At 37.7% G+C, this 13,699-nt stretch overlaps 2 protein-coding genes across 3 annotated transcripts in view; one reads left to right on the top strand and one right to left on the bottom strand.

Moving 5' to 3' along the window:
• The window catches only part of LOC113481452 (protein FRA10AC1), a 25,970-nt gene extending 25,351 nt beyond the window's left edge, over positions 1–619 (bottom strand). The window contains exon 1 of the mRNA XM_026851097.1: positions 593–619. Coding sequence (XP_026706898.1) covers positions 593–604 — 12 coding nt within the window. The 5' untranslated portion in view covers positions 605–619. The remainder of the gene's footprint in view (positions 1–592) is intronic.
• The window catches only part of LGI1 (leucine rich glioma inactivated 1), a 32,043-nt gene continuing 18,527 nt past the window's right edge, over positions 184–13,699 (top strand). For both annotated transcript variants that reach the window (XM_026851086.1, XM_026851084.1), the window contains exon 1: positions 184–295. The gene's annotated coding sequence lies outside the window, so the exon portion shown is untranslated. The remainder of the gene's footprint in view (positions 296–13,699) is intronic.

The raw sequence follows: 13,699 nt of genomic DNA, 5'->3' as shown, positions 1-13,699 counted from the left end.
AGGCCTTAGCGAGCCCCTCTCGTCCCCGTCCCGCTTCGCCCCGGCAGTACCCCCGGAGCTTTCGGAGGAGCTGAGCTGGGGCGGCGGAGAGGGTCCCCCGGGGAGGGGTCGGGGAGGCGGGGGTCGCTCTGGAGGAGGCCCCTCGGGGAGGAAGGGCCCTGGGCGGCCGCTCCTCGGCGGGCAGGAACTGCCAGACGTCCCCGGGTCGGGCTTCGTGCAGTAGGTGTGTGCGCTGCCCTCACCGCGGCACAGACCCCGTCCACAGCCGTATTAACGCCCGGGCAGCCTCGGCAAGGTAATATGTAACATCGATTTCCACGTGTTCTAGCGGTTTCTCTTTTCAATCGCATCTCGCAGTTAGGAGAAGGAAAGGCAGTACATGACCCAGTTTCTCTGCGAGGACCGACAGCAACTGGGTGATCAGAGTTAGGCAGCCAGTGGGTTGCATCAGAGAAAATGGCTTTATAAACTAAAACTGTTTTCTGGTAAGGTATCTGGGAAATACCAATCTTCAGCATTAAGCCATCAGATACAGCAGGTAGCTGTCAAGGAGTTGATACTGTTTCCCATCAAACATTAGGGCGCACAATACCTGAACCAGCATTTTGACTGCCGAGGTCTGAAGTGCTTTAATCCATCACAGTTTCTTCTGGACTGTATTAGAGTTTCCAGCTGTGTTATTGATTCCTGGAATCTTAAACCACAGACACACTTAATATACGGAAATTTTCAAAACTGAAATACTACTACTGTCATTGTGATATATAAGTTGTACCTAGTTGCTATTATGCAGTAAGGCAATCACATGCCATAGTTGACAGCCTACCTCCTTACCTTGGCTACTGAACCTCAGTTTTAAAAGCAAAAGTATTTTTCCTCCTGACCTATTATTTGTGTCACTCGCTATGTTGTTATCATTCTGAAGGGATGTGAAGGTGATGCTAAAGTGTCCTGTGAAAAGGAACTGAGTGGCAGTATGGTTATTTGAGTGTGTGCACTATTCTGCTGAAGTCCTGATGATGTGGCCCATTTCCTCTGAAGGGCAGAGACTCTGTTGCAAAAATGGAATTATCCTAATTAATAATTTAAATATCTTGAAATAAATAATGTATATACATGAAGCTGTATTATCAGGCATCTTTTTATTGTTCCTTTCTTATGGAAGTGACAGGCTGCTTTAGTGTGAATGAATCCTTACATGATTCGGGAAACTGGGCCAACATACCATTGATTATGCACTTTGAAGGAAAGTGGTAAAGGTAGAGGAAAGATTTATAGTTCTTGAATCTCTTGGCATTGTGTTGTGGCCGCAAAAGCAGGAGCCTGCATATAGTAAAAGTAAAGTTTCTGGGACAGAGGAAAATTCTGCAGTGAGTCCAACTATAGTGACTGTTGTAGATGCTGAACTTATTTTATAAACAGTTTTTCTGAGAATAGCAGCTAGATAATTTCATTTTACAATGTTATGTTTTTCTGACTGCATTCCTTTCAAACATCACCTGACTGCATTTTATATGTGGGCTACAGTAATCTACAGCTGGGAAAGTGGATCAGAAATGGCTTCCTTAATAAATTGGAAGTTGAAACTATATTATAAGTATTAAGGTTTGATCCTATGGGATCCATAGTTTAGCATCAATATGCTTTGACATCAAAAAGGACACTTCTCTCATATGAGCCCCACAGGACTGAAAGATATGGGGAAAAAGAAGGGAAGAGATGGGCATAATTCTTTGCAGGGTGAGAGGTGCTATGGTTTTAAATTGGATTTCAATAACTCTACAACCAAACCTTAGGAGCACAGTTTTCCATTTTACAGGTATATCAATCTATGGGTTAGCTGCTGCTGAAGAGAGCATTCCTATTCTTGAACTGGCTCTACTGCTCATCTGACCACTTCTCAACTGCAGTATTTAATTTTCTGACGGTCTAGCTCCTCTGATTGTCCTGCTGTGGTGTCTGATGAGTAATAGTGGTGGTGCTAAAAAAGGTTGGGGATAGAGGGATGGAGCAGGAGGGAAGGAGGAGGTGAGAAATGAGGGTGGCCCTTTCAGCAGCAGCTGTCTTAGATCATCTTAGCAGTAAAGTGAAACTATACTCTTAAATTACAGTAGCACTGAACTTCATGGCCCACAAAGGAGACAACATCACTGCAGTTCCTACTTTACTCCTGCCCTAAATCTAGAAATGGGCTATGTATGAGACCTAGTGTATTCAGGAAGCTTAAGTCAGACATGATTTTAAAGCCTTCAGGAAATAAATGTTTTTCTTCCCAAGTTTTCAAATCATCAACATATTCTTACTTCAACTGTAACCACTCAGTTTTTCCATAGAAAGCTTTGGGAAGAAGAAATGGCAATTTCTTCCCCCCAAAAGTCTTCCCAGGGATATTCTTAACAATACAGGGTAACATCCATGATTTTGAAATAATCCCAAGAGTTCATCAGCTTCTCTGTATTTAAATTCATATTCGAGTCACCTATGTAATATCAGATCATTTCATGCAGACCACGGAGATAGCCTCAGTATGAGAAAAAAAAAAAAAAAAAAGACATTTTATTGAATTTGCCACTTCTTAGTCATCAAATTCATTAAATGAGTGGTAAAACTGTTGCTGTCATGAAGACATTTATGAATACATGACTCATGTCATTTGTACTGGAGAGTAAAAGGTACATTTTAACATCTGGGATGTGTGTTCAGGACAGACTTCTGACCTTGTAATTTGGGGGCAGCATTATGTTTACTTAAATAACCTGTTCATTTGTTTATTTAATTCCACCATATTTTTATGGGGGGCAGTTTTATCAATGTGCATCAACCAAAAGAAGGTATTAAGTCATGGAGATGCCAAATTCAAAGAATCATACCTCACATGCTTATTGAATTGTTTCTAAAAGCTTCCAGTATAGGAGATTTCACAGCACAAATATCTATTAACCTCTTAAGTATTGATTAGGAAAGATACGTCACCACTTGCATATTTTACCACAATCCAGATCCGCAGTTGTTGGGGAGCCCCAGTTGCAGCGAGGATTTGGAGAGCAAGTGGGAAGTCCTATGCGATGCATCCATCCATAGGTGAGGCATCCAAAGTCGCAGCAAGAGGGTCCAGCCTCATATACAAAAAACCAGCAAGTCAGAATGACTTGCACTTTTCTTTGAGCGGAAACATCTGGTTTCATCCTCCTGTTGGATTCCACCCAAAGCCTGGCCCGAGTTTGGAGCGGAGAACCAAGGGAGTTTCTAACAAGGATTTCTAACACTTGGGTTCTCAGGCTTGAACACTGCTAAACAAGGGAAGCTGGTTACACATTCTCACAGCATTTCATCTTCACTACTAATTACCTTTTGTCTAAGCTACATCTTTCACTAGTGAGCGTACATATTTCATTAATGATCAGATACTAATTAATAAATGCTAATGGTAATACCGATTTTACTAATTAGCAGATACTAATAGTGAATAACGTTTGGTTGTGAGGTTTATCTAGAGGTCAACTTTGTTTCAGGGCCTATTATTCAGGACCTAGCACTACAGGTATATAGGTTTTTCTCCTAATGTCTAAGATAAATCTCCTTTGTTGCTGCTTGAGATAATTTCTTAATGTCCTACATTAGTCGGTACAGAAAGCAAGAGTCATCATTTGAATAACATCTTTAAATACTGGAAGACGTATATCATAGAATCACAGAATGGTTTGGGTTAGAAGGGACCTTAAAGACCATCTAGTTCCAACCCCCCTGCCATGGACAGGGACACCTTCCACTAGACCAGGTTTCTTCAAGCCCTGTCCAGCCTGGCCTTGAACACTGCTAGGGAGGGGGCAGCCACAGCCTCTCTGGGCAACCTGTTTCAGTGCCTCACCAGCCTCAGAATAAAGAATTTCTTCCTTAGATCTAATCTAAATCTACCTCTTTCAGTTTAGAACCATTCCTATCCCTACACTCCCCAATAAAGAGTCCCTCCCCATCCTTCCTGCAGCCCCCTTTAAGTACTGAAAGGCTGCAGTAAGGTCTTTCAGGCTGAACAACCCCAACTCTCTCAGCCTGTCCTCATGCCTACAGACTTCCCTTTTGAAGGTAAAGGAAGTACTTTAACCTTTCCATATAGGTTACATTTTTGAGACCTCTTATATGTTTTATTGCTCTTCTTCAGATTTGGATTTCTCTACATATTTCTAAGAAACATTAAGTATAGCTGTTTAATCCTTATCAGTATTTATCTAGGAAGAAGTACCTCAGCCTTCCTGCAGGAGATTATTGCCTCCTAAAATCTTCTGGAAAAGTTGCTTAAACTCAACAGTCTCTGATTTGTTTGGTCAAAATTAGTTTGGTTAGCTGATTACAAAATTGGTCCAATTTTCAATGAAATAAATCAGGCAGCTTTGCCAGCAGGCCAGAAGAAACAGCTACCACTGGTATGGAAAGCAAGGGCAAGGCTGTCACTGACAACTATATGCTTCATAAGACCTGTTTGCAGAGGACATGTATGACTACATTTGAGTTTGATTATGAGAAAGTAATGTGGAACCATCAAAAATTCTAGTAAAATTGAGATTCATCTTGTCTAATTTTTCCACTTTCTCCATTGAGCCGGTTATTTTGTTGAAAAATGATGAAATTAGACTTTCTATCATTATTTGATATTGGCACCTTCCTATCTTCTACACATCTATGAAGGTGCCAAATAATTTATTTTCGTGTCTTCATAGTACAAACATTCTCAGGACATCTGTCGTGTTCCTGATTTTCATCTCTCTCTATCTAAAGCCCCCTAGTAATTTGTAGAAAAGCAAGTAGAACTAAAAATGGAAAAATGGACGTTCACATATGCCAGTAACATCAGATTCAGTAAGTGTAGTTCTTCTTTTAGATGTACCTGTGTACAACTTTAGGGATGTGCTATGGCTCCCAACAAGCCCCAAGCAAGGTATATACTTCAGTTAGGCAGCTGACTCCCAAGCCTAAGACTTCCTGACAGTCAGGGAAAACCAGCAGAGCTGTGCTGAGAGGCAATGGCTTACATTCATTGGTTCCCGTCACCAGGACTGGTCACTCCAGGCTAGTCATTAAAGACTACCATCATTCTGTAATCATCTAGAGATTATGTAAGGAGAGCAGGCTGTTGCAATTCATGTTTATTTTGTCAAATTCAGTAGATGGTATGTTCCACGTTTTTTTGTCAGATAAAGGATAACAAATATGGAGTTCAACTAGCCACTAGATGTCAATGTTGCTGTGGTAAAAGTCAAATGCAGTTTCATTTGTTTGGCTGATAAGTAATGTATTCAATAAAAGCACTTCTAGATTCAAAATTTTTTCAAGTACAGAGTCAGTTACAAAAAATATCATAGACAAGTCTGTGCTATGTCTATTATTTCAAGAGCAGCTGTGCTGTTTTATGCTATTTTGAAGTTGCAATTACCATTTCAGCATGTAATCATTGTTAGAAAAGTGCATTTGAAAAAATAGCAGCTGATTGTTCATGTTTCTTCCCTTGTTCCAAAATCCCAGACGTTTGTATAAGTAACTGCAATCAATGTATTGCATTGTATTTGTTAATAAGATAAAATAGAGATAATAATATGATATCTAATCCTATTATAAGAGTATAGAATTTCCTCAATTTGAATTATCAATGGAAATTTTCCTCTTACTTATTTCTCTTCAACACTATTAGAGATCAGTGTCAGATACATCATGTGGGAACAGAATTTCTAGAACAGTAAGGATTCCAATATGGTAAACAATTTGGAATACTTGGTTCTTTTGAAAATCTCACACTGATTCTGTATAACTAAAGGCAGAGCTGACAGAGGATGGAATTTTAGAAGGCCATATGAAGTGGAATTTGACCCATAGACCTTTCTTATTCCAGTCTCCTGTAATTCTAGGGTGAACAAATCACTGCAAACCTCCCCACCTACTTAACTGCCTAATGCAGTCAGACTTTATCTGAAGGCGGTGGTTCTGTTTGCCGTCTACAGAGCACTTAATCTGAGACTAAAGTTTGGGAATTAGTTTTATAAACACTAATGCAAAGCTCAGGAAGAGGACAGTGTACATCTCAAATGCCAGATTGAGTTTGTTCTGCTGATAGGATAAAAGTATAAAAAACCCAAAGGCTTTTATTAAAAATGGAGTTGAAACTTTCAGTTGATGTGAATATCTGAAGAAGCGAAATATGAGTAAATTGCACCCTTATTCTTAGCTGATCAATATGGTAAATAGAATCCCAGTTTAGGCCACAGTGTTAGAAAATATAGCCTAACCTGTTTTATTCCATTAGCTCCACTCCTGTGTTGCAGATGAGGCCTCTCAACTTTAAGCACAATTCACAAAATTATTTTTTTGTTACTGTTGTCAGAGAAGCAGCCTTAATTTTCATTATCATGGACTGAAGTAGTTTAAGTCATGCTCAACACTTTATTTGATGGTAGCATCACTTATACTCTTAACACGCTAATGAATCACAGATACATGAAGAACTGCAACTGTTTCAATTTCTAACAGCTATTTTAGTTTTCTTGACTATGACTACAGAGTTATGTAAGAATCTTATAATATCTTGAAAACCCGATTGTTTCATTCATTCATTCTGTTGCAATTAATGGAGCACTTGTAGCAACAACCTTGATTAAAAAATTTCTGTGAACTTCAAAAAATTAAAATAAACAGGGCCACAATTCCTTGTTAAGATGTGTTGTAAATAATGCCAGTATGACCCTATAAAGACTGATTCAGTTATGGAAATAAATAATAAAGCAGACTTTAATCAAAAGATAATTTTTGGAAGCAACCCCTCATGTTATCTCTAAAGTTTGGTGGGTTTTTTTTTCAAAAAGTAAAGAATTTTGCCTAATAAATGCCCACAGAGAAATAAACTCCTGTCTAGCATTCTTTAATTGTCACAGCTAGTGTCACATTTGTTGTGTGGCAGGTAATTTTGGTCTTCGGAGTTTACAGTCTGGCAGCATTAGTGACAACAAAGCTCACTAAAAGATTACACATGCATGTGGCATGTAGAAACAAGTGTAGTGACTTCAGCCTATCAAGAATTTTATTAAAAGGTATGCACAAAATACTACTTAGTTTTCTCAACCTACATTGAAATAAGTACAATACAGAAACTAACTCCTTCAACGTGTTCCAGTTTTCATTTGAGGAGATTTTAGAAGTGCATTATGCTTAAATTCCCTGAAGTATGAACATTTTCCTAAGAGAACAAAGAATGTTTAATCCTACTTTTATGTCTAGATCTGCTATGGTGGAAAGCAACTGACAGCATCCAAATACATAAATACAAGAAAAAGGGATCTTTTTTTTCCCAGAGTTGTTATATAAGATGAAAAAAATGGAAGAAAATAACAAGCAAGAGAAGGAACGTACAGTAAAGTGGAAATAAAAAGCAAACAACTGACAAGCAAGCAATGTACTTGTTTTCTTTAAATTGTATCATTTCCCACTGGATTTATTTTGTGAAAATTAAAAAGTGAGCAAAGTTATAGTCCATTGCACTTCTAAACCATAGTGGAAAAGAGATGCATTCCTTTGTTTCCTGATAGGCATTTTTGTGCATAATGTCTACCATGTATATATATTCGTAATATTCATTTATGATGAGAATTGAAGGAAGGTACAAATCATTTACAGTTGAATCTAAAGTCTTCTATATAAAAAGGTGAGTGACAAGTCACTATCTTGTGAATCATAGAAGCAGTTAAGCACTGTTCCTGTACCTAGCATTCTAGAAAACCTGGAAAAGAAAGGTGCCTCAGAGTGTAAGATACAATGTAATCTCGTTCATACATACATGTTCCAGAAAACACCTGTTTTTTTCAGAGATGTGTTGCATCTTAACCAAAAATTGAGATCTTAATCTGGGAATCAAGGTGGTCAGTGCTGCAAACTGTACTATGTGGTCAGGTGTATTAAGTGTTTTCCACTGGTTGTCCCAAAGCTAAGAAAATATTTTATAGCAGAGATTATTTGCAATACACAGTGGTGTAGTCAGGTGTTTGAAATCTCAAAGATAGATTTTAAAAATGAAGATGTAAGAGCATAATAAGCCATAATGATGACAGAATTAACCCTCATTTCACCTTATGATTTCACTGGAAGTACGTACGTAGTAAAGTAGTACAGTAACTGCATGTAGAGGCTGATAGTATCTGGGTTGAAGTGATCAACATTTGATCATTCAGTGGAAACTGAAGGATACAGGAATATAAAGAGGCTGCTCTGAGCAGTGAAGTAGGATGAATCAGTAAAAATTCCTATTTCACTTTTTTTAATGAACATAGGGTAGTACTATAAGACCTCATTTAATTAATGATACCATAAGCCATTCTGCTAGAACTAACCTCTCATTAGTAAAAGTATACTACTGATTGCCAGACTTTGGAAATAATAGGAGTTATATTTCAAATTAAATACAATTTTGTGTTATTTAATCACCAATATCATTCAGACATGAAGTACTGAAATACTATCTATCTTTCTACTAAAAGTATTGCTAGGATACTATTCATTCCATGGCACCTAAATGGAATGGGAAGGATAACTATCTTAAATAGAAACAATGAGTCTAACTTAGTTTCAAATATCAAGTTATGTTACTTATAGCCAGCAACACTGAGCTGTGCAGTATCCAAAACTCTAGGAGTAAAAATGGCAGACTCATCGCTGAGGAAAGTATCTATAGCAAGTAAAAAGAAATATTCCAGCTTGTACCCTGGAGGAGAACGTGCTACTTGCTGAAACCACTGCCTTTCTCAAATGGAAATAAAACATAATCACATGAGGGATAAGGGTCAAGACGTGAAGTGAGATTTGAGTGAAAAAATATTTCCTTTAGCATATCATGGAATCTTTTGTCAAGTTTGCGTTACATTGTCCTCAAATGTAAAGTTCTTACAAGGTGGATTATATTACTTAAAGTTATATTAGGATCCATTTTAATATATTTTTAAAATCTTGTTTTAGTCAATGCATGCCACTCTTTCCCTGTACAACTAACTTTTATTTGAATCTCAGCCTTAACAGAGTCAGTATTTGTCAGGTTTCTATTATCTGAGTCTGGTAATGAAAGGAAAATATTCTTCTGACTACCTCATTTATCTTAGATATGGTTGTAATCTATCCACAACTTTTAAGAACTAGGAAAATTGGTATTTGGAGATGAAATGTTAAATTCACTTCCTAATACAGGACTCCTGAAGCATAATCTCATATAATTTTCTGTTGAGCTTCAACTTCTTTTCATTGTCATTTTCTAAATTCACCTAATTTTTTAGAAAGTTAATGTATCTGAGTAAGTTTAACATATTCTGTATACAGAAATGAACCTGTGTTATTAAATGTTTGAGAACTAATGTATACCGTGGCATAAAACTCCAGTTACTTTAATGACCAATATTTTGCCATCCATTCTTTCTTGCAACCTGCCCTTTAACTCATTTATTTTGCCTTCAAATTCAAGATCAGATTATTACCACTTGGAAGCATTTTACTACATTATGAAAGAAAAGCAAGTCTTATTCAGACACTTGCTTATCTCCATTAATCTGATCTTCATTAACCTGGAAGGATGCGACCAGTGATATTCTCCTAATGTAGAAAAGTGATTTCTAAAATCTGGAAAATATTTTAAAATGCTTTTAATCGCAGAGTATAAAGATAACAATGTTCGAGAGACAGTCCTCAAAACTTCCATATGTTCAAGCTTGACAAAATAAAATATTTCCTATGATTCCAAAATTTATGTCAGATTTTGAAAACATTAAATTTCATAACCTTAACAGTCAAATGACACTTATCAATAGCACACTTCACTGTTTTATGCAGTATATGAGTTGGTAAGTTATGTATAAGCAGTTTTTTCACTTGCACTGTCCATTAAATTGTAGACAGGAAGGTAACTTCCAAAATTAACATTAGCTTTGTCAGCATTATCGGAGGACGTACTGCCAGAAGTCCAAGACAGCAGTATGTAGTACAATTTTTTAATATGATTTCATTGCTGTCTTGAAAGTAATCAAATAGATGATGAATTGTCATCCTCTCAACTTTGTAGTAAGAACAACTAGCGAAGCATTTTGATACTTTCTTACTTGGAGACGGCAATGCCTGCAGAAAAATATGCTCATACAACAGAATATTAAATTGTTTTCCCAGTTAAAAAGAAGCTAATGTGCTATTAATATATGAAGGTACTGTTGTACTGTGATCTAACGCTACAGTATGTGAAAAACAAAGCCTTAAACTTATTCTATCATCCATGATTTGTATTGATTTACTTCAGTGCAGCCTTAGAACAATACAAATACCCCTTGGAGCCTGAGAGTCTTTATGAAAGGGCACCACAGCCCAGGTCACAGATAATAATACAGCTGCTCGTCAGCCACATCCACACAGATCCTCCATGTCCTCGGCAAAAAGGGATTTAGCTGTCTTCCTAACATCACCCATTCTGAATCTATAGCAACACTTCTCTAATATGCAAAGCTATTTTTAGCATCAGGGCAGCCTTGAAAACAGCAGGTAAAGCATGAAAAGAATGAATAAGTGGCTGTGGTGCTCGATGTGAATAGAAGCTATATATAGCTCTTAAGAGAAAGATCTTAATGTATATAATATGTATGTGAATGGAGATCTGCCTCCCCTCAGGGAGACAGAGGTGTCAGAAACATAGAGTAGAGCATTATTAACTATTTCTGACCTGAGCAGTTACCTAAAAAGTCACTATTTTGGATTGTTCTGTTTAGGAAAATAAATTGCTAATAGAATCAGTTATCTTTGATTCAGTCTTTATTTGCAAAGAATGTATAGCATTCATTTCCCTGAGTGAAGAGTAAATTGAACAGCAGACTATTTGCAGCTCCAAGCTCTTTTCAGCCAATACTTGCTTCAAGGAGTTCTCTAGGGATGTTTCTCAGGTCCCCCTTTCCAGTGCCTGGTGTCCAGGATCTGGGTTTCTGTGATGTCTCTACTGCTCTCCGAGTTCCCACTCCTGTTTTTTTGTCCGTCTCTTTTTCTCTTACATATTCATCTGTTTGCTTCAATAAATGCTTAGGAAAAAAAGCCACATGTGCCTTTGTTTAATCAGTAGTGTGTGCTGTTTATTTAGCTGGGGAGCTATTTTGCTTCATGAAAGAGCTTATTACTTCTTACTGATGTATTATATTGAGGCTGGGAATTTAGCCCTCCAGTTTTAATGACTCTTTGCCTAAATCACAAGGGCAGCAACAGTGAAAACTTGCAGATGCCTAAAAGTGATTAGTGTCAAAACTGTATGAAATTTGGATTTTTATTTTAGAAAAGTGATACGTAGGAAGCATTGTAAACTCAAAATGTGAATGTTATCATACTCAAGGTAGGGAAAATCTTTTCACTTCTGAGCAGTCATAACTAAAATGTGTATCTCTGTTGCTATGAAAATTACATTTAAAACTACAGCCAGTTCTTAGATAACTATGTTGTGTTGGTTTGCTCTCCCACTGCAAAGGGAGAGAGCCAGCAGCTAAAAGAGCAAATCCTTTCTTAAAGCTGTACTGAGTAAATATCACGCTGACACATGAGCAAACAGATGTGATGGACTTCTTCAGCCCTCCAGAGTCTCTTCTGCAGGGGGTTGTGGTTTGTAAGGAAAAGGGACCAGGGAGTTCAGCTTGGTGCAGTATCTTAATTGATGGAGAATCTGTGCTGGGCTTGTGCAGTGGCAGCGTGCTTACCATAGGGTGGAGTGTCTGGCAGATCTAGTATTTGCCTGAGGTAAAAGGGATTAAGTCTCACCAAAATAAGGTATTTTCCCATATTTTTTCAATTGTTAAGAACAATAAACACATCAGTAAAATACACTTGTGGAGCTATCACCAATGACCCCTTAAAATGTCTCAGTGCTGATCCAAATCCCCACTTTGTAAAGCATTTTGATTAGCAATGATGAAAAAACAGTATGTGTTTGATGAGGCACATCCTTCTCATTGTACAATTCATTATGTCAGTGGCACTCCAGTGAGACTTTTACTTGAACTATTTCAGTGACTTCAGTGGCACTAAGATTTCTTTCACTGAATTATTCAGAAGAAACCTTCTGTTTTTAATGAGTGAAGATTCTCTCCTCAAAAGCCTACTATCCCTGCCATGTACCAAATAAATTTCCTATGTACATTTAAATAAATAACAGTTACTTTTTTTCTGTCCACAAAATGGCAAGGAAAATTAAATACAAGTTTATAAAGATTACAGTAATTCTTCAGGGAGCCAATGCCATGAAAAAAGTACAGAAGGGCAATGTAAGATAGCACAGGTCAAGGAAAGGATTTTATAACATGCCGTCTGTTTTTAATTAGCATCTTGGCAAACTGGAAGAGCTCAAACATTTTTCCATGAAGAAATGTATTATAGACTTTTCTAGCTGCCAATTAAATGGCATTTAGCTACAGTGACAGGGGTATGTTGTTTTGGGTCTGTATAAAGCACTTGCTCATGCTAGAAAATCTGGGACATTTTGTTTCAGATACACGGTTCTTACTGGATGGGATTTTCTATCCCTCTGTATTTTTACTGTAGGCATGAAGGATACCTCCTATGAACAACTACTAAATTAATAAATAGTGCAAGGGAGTGGAGATCATAATTATCAAGTGTCAGTTTGTATACACCTGTTGAGGGTCTGACCTCCAGTTAGACAATAACTTTTAAACAATCTAGCTAAATACTAGGGCAATTTATGAGTTTCATACCTTGTCCCTTTCAGTCCAGACTGAGGTATTTTGTCACCAGTTCTGTCCTATGGTTCATTTAAATGTCTGAGCATTTATAATATGAAACTGCCCCACAGACATTTTCTCTAACAGTGAAACCCGTGCTCCCTGCCCACTTGTGTCCTCACGTGCTTGTTCTGGCTCAGTAATTCTTGTTTTGTTATGGAAAGTTTTGGGCTTCTTTAGGGTTTTATTTGTTTTTTGTTCTTTTACCAGATCATTTATTTAATCCAGTTTAGAGAATAGCATTAGAGCCAGAAATACCAGTAGTGAGCTGTGAAAGAGGCCAGAACCAAGAGCCCATGGAAGAGTGAAGAGGAGAGAAACCATCCCATTAAGAAAAGTGTTGCACAGAACTGTGTTATCAATATCACCACGTCAGAAGTCATGAGACCATTTCCAATTATAAATTAAGCATAGGTTCTCTCAGTAGTATCATGCTTTTAATGTCTGGTCAGGGTGTGTAGGGAAAAAAAAGGAAAAAAGTATCTTGCACATTTGAACACGACTTTTATCTCCCTAAGTGGTTCCTATAGAGGGCACCTTAATCTTATGGTAGGATGCATGCTGGGCGGTGAGTGTGGTGTCAGTTCCACTGAAGTGGACGGGCATGCTGTCTGGCTGAAAAGTGTCCCCATTTCCAACCTTGCACACATGAGATGCTGATCTTTCCAGAGTATAAATTAACTACAGGCAAACGCTCTTGAAAGTTTTCTTGAAAAACTGAGAAAGTGCACATTTCTGCAGCAATTGAAAACCCCTGGTGTTCCTTTTTAATTTTTTTCCTTTCTTAATATTCTTTCCTCTATATTAGCTGTGGTCTCAGTTCCTGCTGTGAACTGTGAAGTAGCACAGCTTCACACATCTTTGAATTGGGCTGTCCTTTGCTCCTGAGCTTGTATGCTTGCTCTTTTCATTCCGCCCCCGCC

This window comes from Athene cunicularia (genome assembly GCF_003259725.1).
Source record: "Athene cunicularia isolate RWA chromosome 6 unlocalized genomic scaffold, athCun1 chr6_part1, whole genome shotgun sequence".
Classification (NCBI taxonomy): Eukaryota; Metazoa; Chordata; class Aves; order Strigiformes; family Strigidae; genus Athene; species Athene cunicularia.
The sequence above is the reverse complement of the archived record's forward strand: the minus strand, read 5'-3'. Positions and strand labels throughout refer to the sequence as shown.